General features: G+C 41.6%; 1 protein-coding gene across 1 annotated transcript; it reads right to left on the minus strand.

The window, feature by feature from the left end:
• Window positions 1–991: 991 nt before the first annotated feature.
• Window positions 992–20,827, minus strand: LOC124263656 (transcription factor IIIA-like). The gene is made up of 10 exons (XM_046698310.1): window positions 20,599–20,827; window positions 18,330–18,448; window positions 17,018–17,111; window positions 14,159–14,247; window positions 13,332–13,405; window positions 5,522–5,605; window positions 4,550–4,773; window positions 4,067–4,120; window positions 1,532–2,469; window positions 992–1,499 (listed from the first exon to the last, which is right to left on the minus strand). Exons 1-9 carry the CDS (start codon window positions 20,713–20,715, stop codon window positions 1,618–1,620), a joined length of 1,707 nt encoding a protein of 568 aa, XP_046554266.1. The 5' UTR covers window positions 20,716–20,827; the 3' UTR covers window positions 992–1,499; window positions 1,532–1,617.
• Between the last annotated feature and the right edge of the window lie 1,489 nt (window positions 20,828–22,316).

Here is a 22,316-nt window from a genome sequence, read left to right on the forward strand (position 1 = left end):
ATACAAGGTTCCACAGATGAGAGTAATGCAAGGTTCCACAGATGAGAGTAATGCAAGGTTCCACAGATGAGAGTAATACAAGGTTCCACAGATGATGAGAGTAATACAAGGTTCCACAGATGAGAGTAATGCAAGGTTCCACAGATGAGTAATGAGGTTCCACAGATGAGAGTAATGCAAGGTTCCACAGATGAGAGTAATGCAAGGTTCCACAGATGAGAGTAATGCAAGGTTCCACAGATGAGAGTAATGCAAGGTTCCACAGATGAGAGTAATACAAGGTTCCACAGATGAGAGTAATGCAAGGTTCCACAGATGAGAGTAATGCAAGGTTCCACAGATGAGAGTAATGCAAGGTTCCACAGATGAGAGTAATACAAGGTTCCACAGATGAGAGTAATGCAAGGTTCCACAGATGAGAGTAATGCAAGGTTCCACAGATGAGAGTAATGCAAGGTTCCACAGATGAGAGTAATGCAAGGTTCCACAGATGAGAGTAATGCAAGGTTCCACAGATGAGAGTAATGCAAGGTTCCAGCAGGCTTCGAAGTTTTAGAGATAGAGGAAGAGGCTGCTGATCGCAAGAATAATTCGGCAGTAAACATTTCCCGGAAAATGAAAACATACCATTTCATTGCTACTGCCTATATGTTGTCAGATGTAGTACCTCACTGAAATGTCTGAGAAACATGGACAACCCTGACTATACTCAATACAAATGAATTCTGCTTCAGATTCTTGAGTCTGAATACTGACTACAAAATAATAAATGGTTAAAACTAGTAATGTAGCACTGTGATAATGATAATATGGAGACCAACAAACGTTTCTAATGCAGACCATGCACTAATGTAAAAGAACTTCAAACTGTTTTCTTTTTTTCAAAGCTATGAAATCACTGTTGTAAGCATACTCTCCCAAACAATGTAGTGAGAATATACACTCCTATAACATTGTCAGCAGCTTCCCAGTTGATGGATTAGCACAGGACAAATGGACTAGTTTTAATATGATTATGATCATTCTTTAAACATCGGTGTTGTCAAATATCAAAACTATCATTTTAATAAAAATGAAAGTTCGCATAAATAAAATTGTAACAAATGCATAAAGATACGCTTCGAAAGTAACTTGCTTGAGAAGTTCACATTCGTTTGAGAACACTGAGGGCAAACTGTGACTCGATCAAACTATGGCATCAGCACCAAGAGGAAAATTGCACTTACCAGGTTTTTTTCTCATAAACATATTTGTTATGCCAAGTTTTGTTAGTGTTCTCAGATTATTTAAACTATATATAAACTGTCAAACACTAGACACAGATAGTCACATAGACAGTCACAGTGCCAACACAAGACAGACATGACATGACATGACATGACATGACATGCTGGCACCATCACACAAGACACTAACCTGACATCCATGATCTTCAATGCACATACATGCCTACTGGAAAGAAGTGAAGAAAACTGAAAAGTTTGGGAATTTTCCTAAAAAACTAAAGCTTTTTCAGTAGAATATTCAGGGTGGGAGTGTGTCATTTCTACAAGAGAAACCAGTGACAGTGTGACAATGTTGTACCTCCCCTGGTGCTATCTAGAGTAGGTCAGTGTTCTAGACATCTATGGCCATCCCATGCCCTTCATGAGCCTCAAGGTCCACATCAACATTCTCACTTGTTTCAGTGGCAGAAGCAACATTTGTGTTCACATCTGATTCAATGTCATCAACATGTTCAACTGTTTCACCACCAAAAGTTACAGGAATGTCTGTCACAGGAATGTCTGTCACAACAGTAGACAAATTCTCTAAGTCACAGTTTTTAGCACCAAACTTGTTTTTCTCAGCAAGGATGCAATTTTTACATTTGTCCAAGTCTGCAGTTTCTGCATCTCGCTCTGCCATGTGATTCAAGGTCAACTGCCAAGCAATGGCTGTTTTTTCACAACACGGCAAGTCACTGACAAAGTCAAACAATTGTTTCTCATCCAAACTATCTGTCTTTGGAGACACTTTCAATATAGACCCTTTGGACGACAACACCAAATCACATTCTGTTTCTGATTCACTGCAAAACAGAGACACAACACGTTCAGAACTGAATCTCTTCAATTTTGGTCCTTTCACAAATGTATGGCTTAACTCTGACAGAATTTCTGCCTCTGACGAAATAACTCTTGAATGTAATGCTGAATCCGCAGAGATAGACTGATCACCAAGACTAGATTCTTCCACCTGAGTTGTAGTATATGAAGACGCTGCCTGCGATGACGTCTCCTTGATATCACTGTCATACCCAGACAGGTCGACCTTGTCCTCATCATCAGGAAGGAGATGCAGCCCCGGGTCAGGACTCCCGACCTCAAGACGTCCTTCCAGCCCGCAGAGAGAAGCAGCCATGTCCTTCCCTCCCCGCGGTTTCTTTCGTGGTTTCTTTCGTGGTTTCCTATGTTTCTTCACCTTTTTCTGTAAAAATAAAATATTCATGAAGAAAAGAGTAGATATGTGTTGTGTTCAGTGTGTTGTGTATAGAATTATGGTATGTTGATACTGGCCAGGGTCAGAATCCTCATGCCTGATCCCAGGGCATGGCTGGACGGGTTGTGTTGTGGCCAGAACTGATCCCAGGGTGGATGGCCAGGACAGAATCCATGGACCCCAGTGGCACACGCAATAAAACACACGCATGGACATGCAGGGCCAGGGTGGTGGCCAGAATCATGGCACACAGGACCCAGGGTGGCATGGCTGGTGTGGATGGGTGTTGTGTTGGTGGTGTGGCCAGGTCAGGCCTAGAATCCATGTCAGATCCCAGGGCGGTGGCTGCATGCTGGCTGGCCGGGACGGGTGTCAGGGTGGCTGCACAGAATCATGGCTGTCGAGGATCCCAGGTCAGGCATGAATCATGGTCAGGACCTAGGGACAATCACCAGGACCAGGAGACGACATGGACATGTTAGGTTGTGAACTGAGGATCCCAGGGTGGACAGGAAGGACAGGAAGACCAGGAAGGAGACCAGGAAGAAGACTTGTGGTATGGAAAGAAATGAGGAAGACCAGGACACAGGAAAAGGAAGTGGTATGGGAAAAGGAAGGAAAGGAAGGAAGGTGGAATCCCTGTGGCATGGCATGGCACAGGATCCCCAGACCTGTGGCATGACCAGGACCCAGAATCCCAGGAAGGAAGAACATGGACCCATGGCCAAAATGGACCCCAGGAAATGGACATGGACCCAGGCACAGGACCTGAATGCAGGACCTGGGAAGGATCCCACAGGGACCCAGGAAGACCCAGGAAGAGGACCAGGACCCAGGACCCGGCACAGGACCCGTGGAAGGACCAGGCTGGTGGAGCTGAGCCCAGCCAGTGGACCGGACCCAGGAAAACGGAAAGGACCCAGGAATGGACACAGTGGACCAGGAAGAACGGAAGGACCCAGGAACCCCAGTGGACCTGACAAAGGAAATGGACCTGTGGAAAGGACCCAGGAAGGACCCAGGAGGGACCCAGGACCCAGGACAGGACCTGAAGAACGGGACGGCAGGATGGACCCGGACAAGGACCAGGATGGACCCAGATGGACCCCAGGAAGGACCCAGGACCCAGGACCCCAGGAAAACGGACGCAGGACCTGACTGGTGGACCCCAGGACCTGGAGGACCCACAGGAAATGGAACAGCCCAGCAGACCAAAATGACAACAAGGCCCAGGCCAAGAGGTCCATGGACAAGGCCCGAGACGGAGGAACCCACACATCCCAGACGCAATGACCGGACAGGACACATCCCACAGTGGCTGAACAACCCACAAAGAACACCACAGTCCACGGAAGAATGGAAGGAGTCCATTGAAGAATGGCATGAACACCATTGAAGAATGGAAGGACATCCATGAATGGAAGGAAAAGACAGGAATGGAAGGAAGGAAAATGGCCCATTGAAGGAAGGAATATCCATTGTAAAGAATGGACATCCATTAAAGGGACAGTGGCTGACACCATTAGGGACAGGAACACGACAGGGAAGGAAAGACACCATTGTGTGGATTGTGTTTTGTACCTACCTTAGGCAGAGGTCTGTTTGCATCATGGAGACTCAAATGTTGAAGCATCTTGTTCTGCAAGGCAAGGAAGACAGTCAGATCCCTACACCGATTCTTTCCCTACCTCTTCAAGATATATAGAACCAGCATATATTGTTTACTGTTATGAAACATTTGCTCCTGTGTTGCCCTCTTCCACTGGTCAGATATAACCCAGCTGTTTCAGAATGGCCACTGATTCATGGTCATCAACACACTGAACCCTACAATCTACACTGGCACGGTACAACAGTACACACTCATCTTTATCCCTTAAAAGTGATACTTAAGACATATTTTCAAGTCAAAGAGATGCTGACGACAAATTCTCTTGTCGAAGAGATACTGACGACCAATTTTCAAGTGAAAACTGGTTGACAACAAGTTCTCAAGTGAAAGAGAAACTGACAACCAATTCTCATGCCAAGAGGAAACTTCCTGTCTTCAACTATGATAATGACTCACGCGGTAGGAGAAGGTCCTGTCACAGCCCTGATGCTCACATGGAATGCGTTTCCCATCATGGTAGGATCTGACATGAGCCTGCAGGTTCTTCTTGCTGAGGTACATGCGCCCACAGTTATCCCTGCTGCACTCAAACACAGGTCTCTCTTCCATGTGGACTGGCAGGTGCTTCTTCAGATTAAACTTATTCAGGAACTTCTTCCCACACTCAGGGCAGTTTAGAGCTGAAAACAACATTCTCACTTTTTTCATCTATAACTCACTGAGATGGAGTGAGTGAGTGAGTGTAGTTTTACGTCGCACTCATCAATTTTCCAGCTATATGGCGGCGGTCTGTAAATAATCAAGTCTGGACTAGACAATCCAGTAATCAACAGCAGGAGCATCGATCTGCGCAATTGGGGACCGATGACATGTGTCAACCAAGTCAGCGAGCCTGACCACCCGATCCCGTTAGTCGCCTCTTACAACAAGCATGGGTAACTGAAGGCCAATATTCTAACTCGGAACTTCACGGGTCACTGAGAAGGAAACATCACTTACACTTAGTTCATCAATAACTAACAGACTTGGAAACATCACACATTTAATTCACCTAGAATTCTAGGTTATTGTGAGGGATGACTGTATATATACTTCAAAATACTTTGTTGTTGTCACATTTAGCTTGAAAACGATGTAAGAATCTACACAGAAACGATGTTCTATGTAATTAACAAGAAGTTGTTATCCATAAAGTCAGACACTTTATTGTGAAACACTTACAAGATAAGAGTTTAAAATCTGAGCAAATATCTGTTCATATCAAGAGGAAATTTCATCATAGCTATTATATCTAGCATCACTGTGTCCTTTCTCTGCCCCCACTATTGGTACAACGTTGAGACAAGGGAAGGGAAAACATCTTTGTATAAATGTACACAGCAGGTGCTTGAATACGCATGCAGGTGTTAACACAAGTGAAACACTCACCACTATGCTGCAGTGCCACATGTTTCCGCACGAGTGACCACGTCTCGAACTTCTCCTGGCATCCTGGCACTTGACACAGATACCCTGAAATATTACAACCACATCATCAGCACACATTACCCTGGAACTTTACAACAACCACACATCATCATCGACACACATTACCCTGGAACTTTACAACAACCACACACACATCATCGACACACATTACCCTGGAACTTTACAACAACCACATCATCATCGACACACATTACCCTGGAACTTTACAACAACCACACATCATCATCGACACACATTACCCTGGAACTTTACAACAACCACACATCATCATCGACACACATTACCCTGGAACTTTACAACAACCACACATCATCGACACACATTACCCTGGAACTTTACAACAACACACATCATCATCGACACACATTACCCTGGAACTTTACAACAACCACATCATCATCGACACACATTACCCTGGAACTTTACAACAACACACATCATCATCGACACACATTACCCTTGGAACTTTTACAACAACCACACATCATCATCGACACACATTACCCTGGAACTTTACAACAACCACACATCATCGACACACATTACCCTGGAACTTTACAACAACCACACATCATCATCGACACACATTACCTTGAACTTTACAACAACCACACATCATCATCGACACACATTACCTGAACTTTTACAACAACCACACATCATCATCGACACACATTACCCTGAACTTTACAACAACCACACATCATCATCGACACATTACTCCTGGAACTTTTACAACAATACACATCATCATCGACACATTACCCTGGAACTTTACAACAACCACACATCATCATCGACACACATTACCCTGGAACTTTACAACAACCACACACATCATCATCATCGACACACATTACCCTGGAACTTACAACAACCACACATCATCGACACACATTACTCCTGGAACTTTACAACAACCACACATCATCGATACACATTACCCTGGAACTTTACAACAACAACCACACATCATCATCGACACACATTACCCTGGAACTTTACAACAACACATCATCATCATCGACACACATTACCCTGGAACTTTACAACCACACACATCATCATCGACACATTACCCTGGAACTTTACAACAACAACACACATCATCATCGACACACATTACCCTGGAACTTTACAACAACCACACATCATCATCGACACACATTACCCTGGAACTTTACAACAACCACACATCATCATCGACACACATTACTCCTGGAACTTTACAACAACCACACATCATCATCGCACACACATTACCCTGGAACTTTACAACAACCACACATCATCCATCGACACACATTACCCTGGAACTTACAAGCAACATTACATCATCATCGACACACATTTTGGAACTTTACAACAACCACACATCACATCATCGACACATTTACCCTGGAACTTTACAACAACCACACATCATCGACACACATTACCTCTGAACTTTACAACAACCACACACATCATTCCACTGACACATTACATTACTCCTGGAACTTTACAACAACCACATCATCATCGGCACACATTACCCTGAACTTTTACAACCACACATCATCATCGACACACATTACCCTGGAACTTTACAACAACCACACATCATCATCATCATACACATTACCCTGAACTTTACAACAACCACATCGACACATCATCATAATACACATTACCCTGGAACTTTTACAACAACCACACATCATCATTTCCATAATACATACTCCTGGAACTTTTTACAAATAACCACCCATCATGGAACTTCTTTTTTTACAAACAACCACACATCATCATCGACACATTAACTTTCTGGAACTTTACAACAACTACACATCATCATCGAATACACATATTACCCTGGAACTTTACAACAACCACATCATCATCGACACACATTACCCTGGAACTTTACAACAACCACACATCATCGACACACATTACCCTGGAACTTTACAACAACCACACATCATCATCGCATACACATTAATTCTGAACTTTACAACAACCACATCATCATCGACACATTATCGCATAATACATTCTGGAACTTTTACAACAACCACACATCATCGACACACATTACCCTGAACTTTACAACAACCACATCATCATCGTATTAATATTACCCTGAACTTTACAACAACCCACATCATCATCGACACATTACCCTGGAACTTTACAACAACCACACATCATCATCGACACTACATTACCCTGGAACTTTACAACAACACACATCATCGACACACATTACCCTGAACTTTACAACAACCACATCATCGACACACATTAATTCTTGAACTTTACAACAACCACACATCATCGACACATTACCCTGAACTTTACAACAACCACACATCATCATCGACACATTACTCTGAACTTTATAACAACCACATCATCATCGACATACACACATTACCCTGAACTTTACAACAACCACATCATCATCGACACACATAACCCTGGAACTTTACAATAACAACCACATCATCATCGACACACATTAATTCTGAACTTTACAACAACCACATCATCATCGACACACATTACTCCTGAACTTTACAACAACCACACATCATCGACACATCCTGGAACTTTACATGTAATCACACATCACATCATCACACATTACCCTGGAACTTTACAACAACTACACATCATCATCGACACACATTACCTTGGAACTTTTTACAACAACCACACATCATCATCGATTACATATTATTACCTGGAACTTTTACATAACAACCACACACATCATCGACACACATTAATTCTGAACTTTTACAACAACACACATCATCATCGACACATTACTCCTGAACTTTTACAACAACCACACATCATCATCGACACATTACCCTGAACTTTTACAACAACCACACATCATCATCGACACACATTAATTCTGAACTTTACAACAACCACACATCATCGACACACATTACCCTGGAACTTTTACAACAAACACACATCATCAAATAAACACACATTACTTACTATGAACTTACAACAACCACATCATCATCGACACACATTACCCTGAACTTTTACAACAACCACACATCATCATCGACACATTATCACCCTGAACTTTTACAACAACCACCATCATCATCATATACATAATTCTGAACTTTACAACAACCACACATCATCGACACATATTACCTTGAACTTTACAACAACCACACATCATCATCACACATTAATTTGAACTTTACAACAACCACACATCATCATCGTTGCCACACATACCTCTTGAACTTTAGTAGTAACAACCACACATCATCATCATAATACACATTACTCCTGGAACTTTTACAACAACCACACATCATCATCACACACATTACCCTGAACTTTACTTACAACCATACATCATCATCGCACACATTACCCTCCTGAACTTTACAACAACCACACACATCATCGGACACACATTACCCTGGAACTTTTTACAACAACCACACATCATCGACACACACATCGACATTACATTCTGAACTGAACTTTACAACAACCACACATCATCATCATACACATTAATTTGAACTTTTACAACCACCACATCATCATCGACACATATTAATTCTGGAACTTTACAACAACCACACATCATCATCGCATACACATTACCCTTGAACTTTACACAATCCACACATCATCTGAACATTAATAACACACACATTCTTGGAACTTTACAACAACCACATCATCATCGCATTACATTACCCTGAACTTTACAACAACCACACATCATCATCGACACACATTATTCTGGAACTTTACAACAACCACACATCATCATCATACACACATTACCCTGGAACTTTACAACAACCACACATCATCATCTGAACACACATACCATACACATCATCGAACTTTACTGGAACAACCACATCATCATCATCACACATAATACACAATTCTTGAACTTTTACAACAACCAATGGCATCATCACATATCACATTACCCTTGAACTTTACAACAACCACACATCATCATCATTACACTTTTGAACTTTTACAACACCACATCATCATCGACACACATTACCTCCTGGAACTTTACAATGTCAACACACATCATTGACACATTACTCATTCTGAACTTTACAACAACCACACATCATCATCGCATACACATTAATCCTCCTGAACTTTACAACAACCACATCATCATCGACACACATTACCCTGGAACTTTACACACAACCACACATCATCACACATCACATCGACACACATAATTGGAACTTTACAACAACCACACATCATCATCACACATTACCCTGGAACTTTACAACAACCACATCATCATCATCACACACATTACACCCTGGAACTTTACAACAACCACACATCATCATCGACACACATTACCCTGGAACTTTACAACAAACACACACATCATCGACACACATTACCCTGGAACTTTACAACAACCACACATCATCGACACACACATTACTCCTGAACTTTTACAACAACCACCACATCATCATCGACACACACATTACCCTGGAACTTTTACAACAACACATCATCATCACACACATTACCCTGGAACTTTACAACAACCACACATCATCATCGACACACATTACCCTGGAACTTTACAACAACCACACATCATCATCGACACATTACCCTGGAACTTTACAACAACCACACATCATCATCGACACACATTACCCTGGAACTTTTACAACAACCACACATCATCATCGACACACATTACCCTGGAACTTTACAACAACAACACACATCATCATCGACACACATTACCCTGGAACTTTACAACAACCACACATCATCGACACACATTACCCTGGAACTTTTACAACAACCACACATCATCATCGACACACATTACCCTGGAACTTTACAACAACACACATCATCATCATCGACACACATTACCCTGGAACTTTACAACAACCACACATCATCATCGACACACATTACCCTGGAACTTTACAACAACCACACATCATCATCGCCACACATTACCCTGGAACTTTACAACAACCACACATCATCATCGACACACATTACCTGGAACTTTACAACAACCACATCATCATCGACACACATTACCTGGAACTTTACACAACAATCCACACATCATCATCGACACACATTACCCTGGAACTTTACAACAACCACACATCATCATCGACACACATTACTCCTGGAACTTTACAACAACCACACATCATCATCGACACATTACCCTGAACTTTACAACAACCACACATCATCATCGACACACATTACCCTGGAACTTTACAACAACCACACATCATCGACACACATTACCCTGGAACTTTACAACAACCACACATCATCATCGACACACATTACCCTGGAACTTTACAACAACCACACATCATCATCGACACACATTACCCTGGAACTTTACAACAACCACACATCATCGACACACATTACCCTGGAACTTTACAACAACCACATCATCATCGACACACATTACCCTGGAACTTTACAACAACCACACATCATCATCGACACACATTACCCTGGAACTTTACAACAACACACATCATCATCGACACACATTACCCTGGAACTTTACAACAACCACACATCATCGACATACACATTACCCTGGAACTTTACAACAACCACACATCATCATCGACACACATTACCCTGGAACTTTACAACAACCACACACATCATCGACACATTACCCTGGAACTTTACAACAACCACACATCATCATCGACACACATTACCCTGGAACTTTACAACAACCACACATCATCGACACACATTACCCTGGAACTTTACAACAACCACACATCATCGACACACATTACCCTGGAACTTTACAACAACCACACATCATCGACACACATTACCCTGGAACTTTACAACAACCACACATCATCATCGACACACATTACCCTGGAACTTTACAACAACCACACATCATCATCGACACACATTACCCTGGAACTTTACAACAACCACACATCATCATCGACACACATTACCCTGGAACTTTACAACAACCACACATCATCATCGACACACATTACCCTGGAACTTTACAACCACACATCATCATCGACACACATTACCCTGGAACTTTACAACAACCACACATCATCGACACACATTACCCTGGAATCATCACACACTTTACACATTACCTGGAACTTTACAACAACAACCACACATCATCATCGACACACATTACCCTGGAACTTTACAACAACCACACATCATCATCGACACACATTACCCTGGAACTTTACAACAACCACACATCATCATCGACACACATTACCCTGGAACTTTACAACAACCACACATCATCATCGACACACATTACCCTGGAACTTTACAACAACCACACATCATCGACACACATTACCCTGGAACTTTACAACAACCACACATCATCGACACACATTACCCTGGAACTTTACAACAACCACACATCATCGACACACATTACCCTGGAACTTTACAACAACCACACATCATCATCGACACACATTACCCTGGAACTTTACAACAACCACACATCATCATCGACACACATTACCCTGGAACTTTACAACCACACATCATCATCGACACACATTACCCTGGAACTTTACAACAACCACACATCATCATCGACACACATTACCCTGGAACTTTACAACAACCACACATCATCATCGACACACATTACCCTGGAACTTTACAACAACCACACATCATCATCGACACACATTACCCTGGAACTTTACAACAACCACACACATCATCGACATACACATACATTACCCTGGAACTTTACAACAACCACACATCATCATCGACACACATTACCCTGGAACTTTACAACAAACCACATCATCATCGACACACATTACCCTGGAACTTTACAACAACCACACATCATCATCGACACACATTACCCTGGAACTTTACAACAACCACATCATCATCGACACACATTACCCTGGAACTTTACAACAACACACAACCACACATCATCATCGACACACATTACCTGGAACTTTACAACAACCACACATCATCATCGACACACATTACCCTGGAACTTTACAACAACCACACATCATCATCGACACACATTACCCTGGAACTTTACAACAACCACACATCATCATCGACACACATTACCCTGGAACTTTACAACAACCACACATCATCATCGACACACATTACCCTGGAACTTTACAACAACCACACATCATCATCGACACACATTACCCTGGAACTTTACAACAACACACATCATCATCGACACACATTACCCTGGAACTTTACAACAACCACACATCATCATCGACACACATTACCCTGGAACTTTACAACAACCACCACATCATCATCGACACACATTACCCTGGAACTTTACAACAACCACACATCATCATCGACACACATTACCCTGGAACTTAAACAAACCAATAGTTAAAAAGGAGGCAATACATAACCCGGGCCCAAAAATGGCAACAGTCACACTTTTCACAAAGACATCTGGCAACAATGAGAAAAGATGAGTGTATGTTGTGGAAGCACACTGAATAGTTATATATGAATCTCAGTTCAGAATTATCCCAGACTGTTGCTCCTCAACAATAACTGATACACAATTGGAAGCACACAATTCCAGGACCCATCTATACATTCACACCTGCTTACCACACCATTATTCAACACTGTCTCAGTTTGCTGACAAACAGACACCTACCATCATGCATCTTTTGATGCCTCTTCAGATTGGCCTCACAGCTAAAAACCTTTCCACAATTCTCCTTTGGGCACCTGTGAACATGAGGTTATTTAAACATCTTTGGCTTTCTTACACAACTGTGATGCTACTGAACTAATAAGCTAATAAGCTAATACACGGGCTACCAAAGAATCTGCCAGTAAAACGGCCGAAAAAAATAACAAGTTCTTAAACTGTGAGGCAAGAGCAGGCTAAGAACTTAGTCATGATGCTGTGTGGAGATCACAAGTGTAAAGGGAACCAATCTATCCGCGGGCCATTGTCATACCTATAACGGCTCAGAAGGGATGGAGGTAGGTGACTGTCGTTCTATCTACATCAAGGTGATCAGCAAAAAAAGAGATGTGGACTGGCAAACCTGTCACTAAGGCATCAGTAATACAAGTTCAAATTCAAATACGAATTATATGAAAGGACAAAGGTCAAACTAGATGAAATTCATGCTACAGTGAAAGATGAATTCTGGGATGAAAGCACGCTAAAGAAGTTCACAGTTCAGTTGGACTAAATCACTTCTGGGGGAAATTGGTGCCTGTTCTAATTTGAATCACACTGAGGTTAAAAACTGACAGGAACATCTTCCTCCAACAGAAGCTGCTGATCATAATGCATCCACGACAGTAACATCTGCTGTTGAGTTGAGTTGAGTTGAGTTGAGTTGAGTTGAGGTGGTGAGGTGAGGGAGTGAGTGAGTGAGTGAGGTTTACCACTATTCCAGCAATATCACGCTTCAAACACTGTTTCCCTGTGGCCAAATAGAACATGAATGAAGATAAACCTCCCACCTGTACGAGTTCTCAAGCAGGTGCTCCCGATGATGGCGCCGCAGGTGCTTGTGAGACTTACAGACCTTCCCACACCCCTCCTCTGGGCACTGAAACACAGTTACTCATTATCAACTCCATCTATTGCTGTAGGCAGTCACTGTAACCCGGGTCTTCGGAGCCAACGCTTTAACCACTAGGCTACCCCACCGCACTCACAAGCCTTGACATTCAAGTGACCTGAGCAGTAAATTGGTAAGAATAATATTAGAGGTTAAATATTAATAAATATAATTTCCTGAAAATGAATCAATATCAAATGCATTTTTATAACCTCTAAAATTATTCTTACCAATTTACTGTTCCGTACATCATCAAAAATAGAAGGAATATTGCAAAGTTCATATTTCGCGACCATTAGCAAACAGAAAAATCTTACAGTATATTTTATTTTCCACCAATCGGATGGCCTGAGTCAGTTTGTGCGGATCTGCTCAGGTCACTTGAATGTCAAGGTCATCTATGGCCAGCAAGTGAGTATGATTGCCGATGATTTTGGAGAAAATGCCAGCTAACTGTCGAGGAAGTGATATATAGATGTTGCAAAAAGTTTTTAGACCCATGGAATACCGCTGCCCAATTAATTTAGTTCTACATAGGTGCTGTCAACGTGCCAGGAATTAATAAACGAATTTAAAAGGTGAGTTTTCGCTGTCTTGGCTGATCCATGATTTTGGTGTGGAATTGCGGAGGTAGCTGTTTTCGGTGAGTCGTTGCGTTCAGGGTTTTACACAGACTTTTAAAAATGGGAGTCATGGTGACACAATATATATATTTGGGAGTCATTTTCAATATTTGGGAGTCATGAAATTTTTAATATTTCTTTGTGTTAATCATTCTCAGTATGTAACTGTGTATGTCACACCACCAAATGAAACTACAGCATTGTTCAATTCAAACAGCCAGGATTACTGTCTCCTCTGAGTTCTCTGGAACAATCTGACAGCTCTGTAAAAGTCAAACTATCATCAAATCGATTTTATTGAACTGAATTGTGAGGGCCACCCATAAAACTTGCGTCAAGCTTGACTCGTATGATAATATTTTGAGAGTCGCTTACAAAATTGTTGCGTCAAATACGCAGGAATTACGCGTCATGTAAAACCCTGGGCGTTTCACTTTTGAAATAATGATCCGAATGTGACCATTTATAGCCCTTTTTGTAGGGAAATCATCTAGCTTTCGATCCGTAGGCCTCGGAGGGGCCTTAAAAATATTTTGCATGGTGAAATTTAATTTTGATTTGAGGAGGGATTGGTTTCGTTGTTACATCCCTTTCCCTTTATATAGTACTAAGGTAGGGTCTATATACCTATATATCTTTCTAACGCTGTTTTAAGCGCAACACGCCCCTGTGGCTACAGAAACCCTCTTCATGTTACTTCATGTTACTTCATGTTACAAATGATGGAACTAAGAGTCAGGTTTTACTGCTTCGCTACAATTTCCAACAGGCCCCCAAAGTCGAAGTCCATTGGTCCTCAGCCCTAGCTAGGGAGTTCTTCGAAACTGTCAATCAATGAAAGGCGGAGCAGCTCAGCAAACACTCCGTTTCATGTTCAGCACCCATCCCATCAATGACAGCACATATCCCTCCATCAGCCTTGTTGTCATCAACAGTCAGTGGGCGAGGGAGACGAACACTTCATAATCTCCCACAAGGATTCGGAATACACACTCCACTAGAATTTAGCAAGTACCGTTTTTCTTCTAATAAGCGACTGGGTGCTTATTTTTTTTTCACAGACTTCCAGATCCGGTGCTTATTACAGACCCGGAGTTTGTTGAAGCCCCAGCACTTATTGCGCTTACTGGTTATTGGTGCTTAATTGTTAGTGAGTGTTACATCAAAGTTAGGGACCATACCTTAATAAACATATTTTTTATCAAGGGTGAATGCATTAATATAAAACGTACCCAGTGCTTATTAGAGACCCATCGCTTATTAGAGACCTGACATTTATTAGAGTCCCGGGGCTTACTAGAACCCCAGTGCTTATTTCTTAAATTGCTGCTTTACCTCCAGCACTAATTAGAGGAAATACGGTACGTGTGATCACCTTGGTGTGGATGTACAAGGACAACAGTGGAATAGTGAACAATCGCTGTAGCCATAACCAAGTGAAGCTTCTACAAGAAGCGAGGATGTTTGATAGTGCAATAGTGAACAATCGCTGTAGCCATAACCAAGTTAAAGCTTCTACAAGAAGCGAGGATATTTGATAGTGCAATAGTGAACAATCGCTGTAGCCATAACCAAGTTAAAGCTTCTACAAGAAGCGAGGATGTTTGATAGTGCAATAGTGAACAATCGCTGTAGCCATAACCAAGTTAAAGCTTCTACAAGAAGCGAGGATATTTGATGATTGTCCATGCACCTTCAAAGGTCTTCCAGTGAGTGGGAGAGGTGAGCCGACATGATCGCCTCCATGAATCTCTACCTGTATACTTTGGCTATCACAGATCTCTAAAGATATAAACGTGATCTAAATGCTAAATGGTAAGATGTAATGTCTGTGGAGACCAATGCAGATGGTCGGAGTGAGTTCAGATCAGCACATTTAGGAGATAAACGTACTGTGTTTGGAAATTAGATGAATGTTAGACCGAATTGATAGTCTCTAAATTTCATTTGAAGCCAATAACCCCCCCCCCACAAAACGCGTCGCGGGGGATAAAAATACAGCAATATGCAATACAAAAATCATTATTCACAACTGCAATAATTCTGCAAAAAGTAATCATCACAAATGATTTAACGCACTACAAACATTGAGACACAAGCACTGCATGGATATGTAAGTCAGGGAAGGTACATACCACATATCTGCTGGGCGACTCATGCTTCCTCTTCACGTGCCTGGCAAGGTTCCACTGGTTGGAGAATTTGCTGTCACAATCTTTAACTTGACACCTGCAATATTGTCACATTCATTGAAGCATCTGCTCTCTCTGGATCTCTATTCCAACACTGCATATGGTATCAGTCTACACTCAACAGCTGACCCACCCAGGGTGTCAACATTTATCACTGGCATATTGATGCCATGGATCCATGAACAAATAACCAAGGGTTTATCAGATGCAAACTTAAGAATGACTCAACTGGACTAAATAACTGAAGCATCCACATAAGATTCATCCCACATTTCTGTAATAATTCAAACCATGGCGGTGACCTAGTTTTTTAGGCATGTCACAAGAACTTTGCCTCTGTGTACATATTAACTTTTGGAAGTACATGTCACACTTTCTTCACTCATTAACTAAGTTTATATTCTGAAATGGTAATCCACATTTATCAACAGCACAAGGCCCCACACATAGTTTGTATTTAACATACTGGGATCCCCATTGTAAAGATTATATGTCCTAGGTCCTAACCTTCCGTCCATTACCAATCAGTGCTTATTGCCTGTCCTCACTAACTCCTGGCTTCCATTTGTTCACTGCTATTACCATTCCGCATACACTTAGAGAAATAGACTTGTGATATAAGAAGGTGAAATTCTTCCCCAATGTGCATCACTTCCAAACGTCATTGAAAGACTTGAAGAGCGTCACTGTTGTCACTGTATTGTGAAGATGAGGCTCTGACCACAGTTTCCACAGGGATGTCCACAGTCAGTCTTGTTGGAGTTGCTGCCCGTCATGTCCAGCACAACGAACTGTCAGCTTGAAAACATGGAAGTGGAACTGCTGGGAAGCAGACAGCCCGGACCCAGCAGGGCCAGTTGGCACTGGCAGGCTTCACAATTATTCAGCCCAAAATGTCTGTAACATTTCCAAAATATATCTATAATTTCCCAAATAATGCCCCAGATAGCATTCAGACGTTGACCCAACGTTGGCAATGGTTTTGCCAACATTGCAAACGTTATTTAACGTCGAATGCTATCTGGGGCTATGTTAGTTCTACATTAGATCCCAGTTTTGTAGAGGTGACTTGTACCGTCCTGGATTTAGGAGAAGTAATGGAGCCACTGCATAGCTGAAAATACTGCTAGAGAATACCTCAGACAATATTTCCTAGTATTTCCTCTTTCTAATTTTCCTGCCAAGTGCACTCACTGTCTCAGTTAAGAGTCACAGACAAGTCCGTTTACTGAACAGTTCTAACAGCAGTGCCCACCTGACTTGCTGGTTGGTGTCCGTGGCCTGATCTCTATGTGTGAAGTCAACATGTCTCTTGAGATGGGCCGCTCTGCTGTAACTTTTAACACAACTTTCATGGCTGCAGACAAATGGTCTCTGAAAACAAAAAATTAAATCTCTTTCCTTTATCCAGAAATACAACTGCAAAGTTATTTCATAAACAAAAACGAATACTGAAATTTACTAGTTTTACGGACTGTGAAATTTGTTAGACAAGAACCTGTATATGTTATGGTGTTGGTCCTGCATCACGTCTTGGAGTGAGTGAGTGAGTGAGTATAGTTACTTCTCTGAAAATAAGTAATGCACTTCTCTCAATAATACTATCAGCCCTACTGTAAACTCCAGTCAGCCCTAACAGACAATGGATTTTACCATATTTACAGGAAGCACAATACTGTTTCCCATATGAAACTATACAGTCCTGTGACGTAACTTGTACACACAATGTCAACTGGATATGTTTGCAAAATGTTTGACATGTGTTTGATAGGAAATTCCTCAAATGTAACAATCAAATTTGCAAAACATCAGTAGGACACATGAGACAGATGTGGAAGACTAGTTTAGTCCAGCGGACTAATTTATTGTTTGACCTGTGCAATGCCAATGGTGAGGCTGTTCGAAACAGTTATTGTTTTACAACTGACATTTCTATTCTGGTATCAATGTTTAGAGTATTAACAGTTCAGACAGGTCCATAATCCTAATCTGCAAAAGGCTGAAGGCTTGATATGCTTCATATGACAGTTGTAAAAATCTAAGAAATCAAGTGAAGCATGTAGCATATTGCTTGTCTTTGACTTGAAACTAGACACTGGAATTTGACATGTAAACAACAATCAAGTGAAGCATGTAGCATATTGCTTGTCTTTGACTTGAAACTAGACACTGGAATTTGACATGTAAACAACAATCAAGTGAAGCATGTAGCATATTGCTTGTCTTTGACTTGAAACTAGACACTGGAATTTGACATGTAAACAACAATCAAGTGAAGCATGTAGCATATTGCTTGTCTTTGACTTGAAACTAGACACTGGAATTTGACATGTCAACAACAGTCAAGTGAAGCATGTATCAAGTACAACACACCTGAAACGGTCAAGACATATCAGTCAGCCAATCAATAACAGACTCAAGGCCAGCCAAACAAGTCACTGATAACATGAGCGCTGTCTTGCAAATTTGGGTCAGATTACAAGCAATGAATGTAGTCACATTCTATGACAACCAATAGCCATGCTGTACTCATTTGCTCATCAACATGTTTCAAAGAGTTAGCAATTCTGATACGACAGTGACATCAGTGATCATAGGGTGATACTATACTGAGTCAGCAACCAATCCAAAGCCAGTGTCTTGCTTAGTTAAATATGGTGAAAATTCACAAGTTCATCACTAAATATCATCCAATAGTCAGGAAGAGCGCACTTTACCACGCTCACTTTTTCAGATTAATTAACAGTGCAGGGGCCCGAATGCTCCTTGCCGGATTACTGACTTCATTAATCAGTGACGTAATTAGCGCTATCACAGTTTATGAGTTCTCATTTTAACAGGTCATTAGCACAGCAGTCATGTGCATGTGCACACCTTTCCCATTCTATGGTTTTTTTTCGTGCCATTGTTTCTGGGACTGCACTGACAAGTTCCGAATGGGGCGAAATGTGTTTCAATTAGATATATTCAGATTACAATGCCCTAAGGCAAGGTCTAACCCTGAACCCTATGGGTCGGAAAGGGTTATTTGCCTCTACAGACATGTCAGCTCCCATGTCAGGATCGGGTCCCCAACCCTAAGGATCGGATAGCGAATCTAGCCGTAAAACTAAAGATCGTAAAGGGTACCTCACCCTTACCCTAATGATCGGGGAAAGAGTGCCATACCCTAACCCCTAAGGATCGGAAAGGGTTGTTTGCCTCTGAAGAAGTGCATTTATTTGTAAGAAAGCACTGGAGCGTGAGGCGAGCAACGATATAGCGAGACAGCGGGCGCGCTATTTAGTGCGAGTTTGCTCCGCGGAGGGCAGTCATCGCTGGCTGGTGCTGCACCCGGTAAACTGCATTCTAGCACAACAGTCCCCAAACCCACAAGCTGTGTTGACATACATAGGATACAAAACGTACAGTATTGAGATTTAGTATTGCTTGGCCCACACAATTCTAACTAGATCTACATGATACTGGATCCGGATGCAGCTTGAATAAGAATGTCATTTAATAGGACAGATATAACTAATTACCTCTCCGGTATGAGAACGTAAATGTATCAGCAATCTGCTCTTTTTATGGAAGGATTTCCCACATGTTTCGTGGGAACAAACAAACAAGTTGCCTCCACGTGGGCTTGCGTCCGCCATTTGCTTCGGCTATACTTCAATAATAACAACTCAATGTGTTTGTGAGCCAGGACATAGTAACTGAAATTACCTGTTCAGTTTTGTCTCATTCGGATCCTAGAACTTTGATTGTATGATTGTAGCTTACATAGAGTAAATACACTAAAAGAAATCGGTGAAAAGTACTGGAATGTCCGACACACCAAAGTTCAAACGCACGCCTTGACTCCATTGATAAACACGATGTTTTGGTCTAGTAAGGTTCCTTTTAGAGTTGACCCGACGAAGAACCATGCCACAAGATCTGACGTTGATCACTGTAACTCTCTATCTTCCACATCTAATAGTTCTTCCGAGACACTGAAGATTTACCGACTGCATGTATACATGCTGTGTCACTATGGTCATGCATGAAACGCTTGTATGAAACATGTACTTACTGCAGAGTGAATATAACAGCAAATTTGACACAGCCGAATTTCTTTGAGTGAGTGAGTGAATGAGTGAGTGAGTGAGTGTGGGTTTACGTCGCTTCTGCGCGTTGACAGAACTATCACGCCAAAGGACACCAGAAATAGTGCTTCACACATTGTGCTCATGTAGTGAATCAAACTCAGTCTTTTGGGATGACGAATGAATGATTTAAGCACTAGCTAGGCTACTCCAACCGCCCGGCTTCTCCAATGGCTGGGAAACAGCAACCCTTAGACAGTAGAGGACATGGTGAGTGTCAGAACGGTCTGTTCACCGCTACATTTTAAAATTTACAAACATGAAGTAGGCTAGACAGGCGACACCCCAGTTCATTAAGGTACTGTAGTATCTGTCAACCAGTCTAGTCATTAAGGTACTGTAGTATCTGTCAACCAGTCTAGTCATTAAGGTACTATAGTATCTGTCAACCAGTCTAGTCATTAAGGTACTATAGTATCTGTCAACCAGTCTAGTCATTAAGGTACTATAGTATCTGTCAACCAGTCTAGTCATTGCTATAGTATCATGTAGTACTATAGTATCTGTCAACCAGTCTAATCATTAAGGTACTATAGTATCTGTCAACCAGTCTAGTCATTAAGGTACTATAGTATCTGTCAACCAGTCTAGTCATTAAGGTACTATAGTATCTGTCAACCAGTCTAGTCATTAAGGTACTATAGTATCTGTCAACCAGTCTAGTCATTAAGGTACTATAGTATCTGTCAACCAGTCTAGTCATTAAGGTACAGTCTAGTCATTAAGGTACTATAGTATCTGTCAACCAGTCTAGTCATTAAGGTACTATAGTATCTGTCAACCAGTCTAGTCATTAAGGGCTATAGTATCTGTCAACCAGTCTAGAAGGTACTATAGTATCTGTCAACCAGTCTAGTCATTAAGGACTATAGTATCTGTCAACCAGTCTAGTCATTAAGATTACTATAGTATCTGTCAACCAGTCTAGTCATTAAGGTACTATAGTATCTGTCAACCAGTCTAGTCATTAAGGTCTAGTATCTGTCAACCAGTCTAGTCATTAAGGTACTATAGTATCTGTCAACCAGTCTAGTCATTAAGGTACTATAGTATCTGTCAACCAGTCTAGTCATTAAGGTACTATAGTATCTGTCAACCAGTCTAGTCAT

This window comes from Haliotis rubra, unplaced genomic scaffold (genome assembly GCF_003918875.1).
Source record: "Haliotis rubra isolate DU_JTF1 unplaced genomic scaffold, ASM391887v1 Scf892, whole genome shotgun sequence".
Classification (NCBI taxonomy): Eukaryota; Metazoa; Mollusca; class Gastropoda; order Lepetellida; family Haliotidae; genus Haliotis; species Haliotis rubra.

What these genes read in the sequence shown, in the direction of transcription:
- LOC124263656 (XM_046698310.1), bottom strand. Translation starts at nt 20,715, where the DNA reads ATGGCGGACGCAAGCCCACGTGGAGGCAACTTGTTTGTTTGTTCCCAC. An exon ending in GACACCAACCAGCAAGTCAG is followed by an intron (nt 17,112 to 18,329) that starts GTGGGCACTGCT and finishes ACAATATTGCAG; the next exon opens with GTGTCAAGTTAAAGATTGTG. An exon ending in TGTGGCACTGCAGCATAGTG is followed by an intron (nt 4,774 to 5,521) that starts GTGAGTGTTTCA and finishes TGTTGTTTTCAG; the next exon opens with CTCTAAACTGCCCTGAGTGT.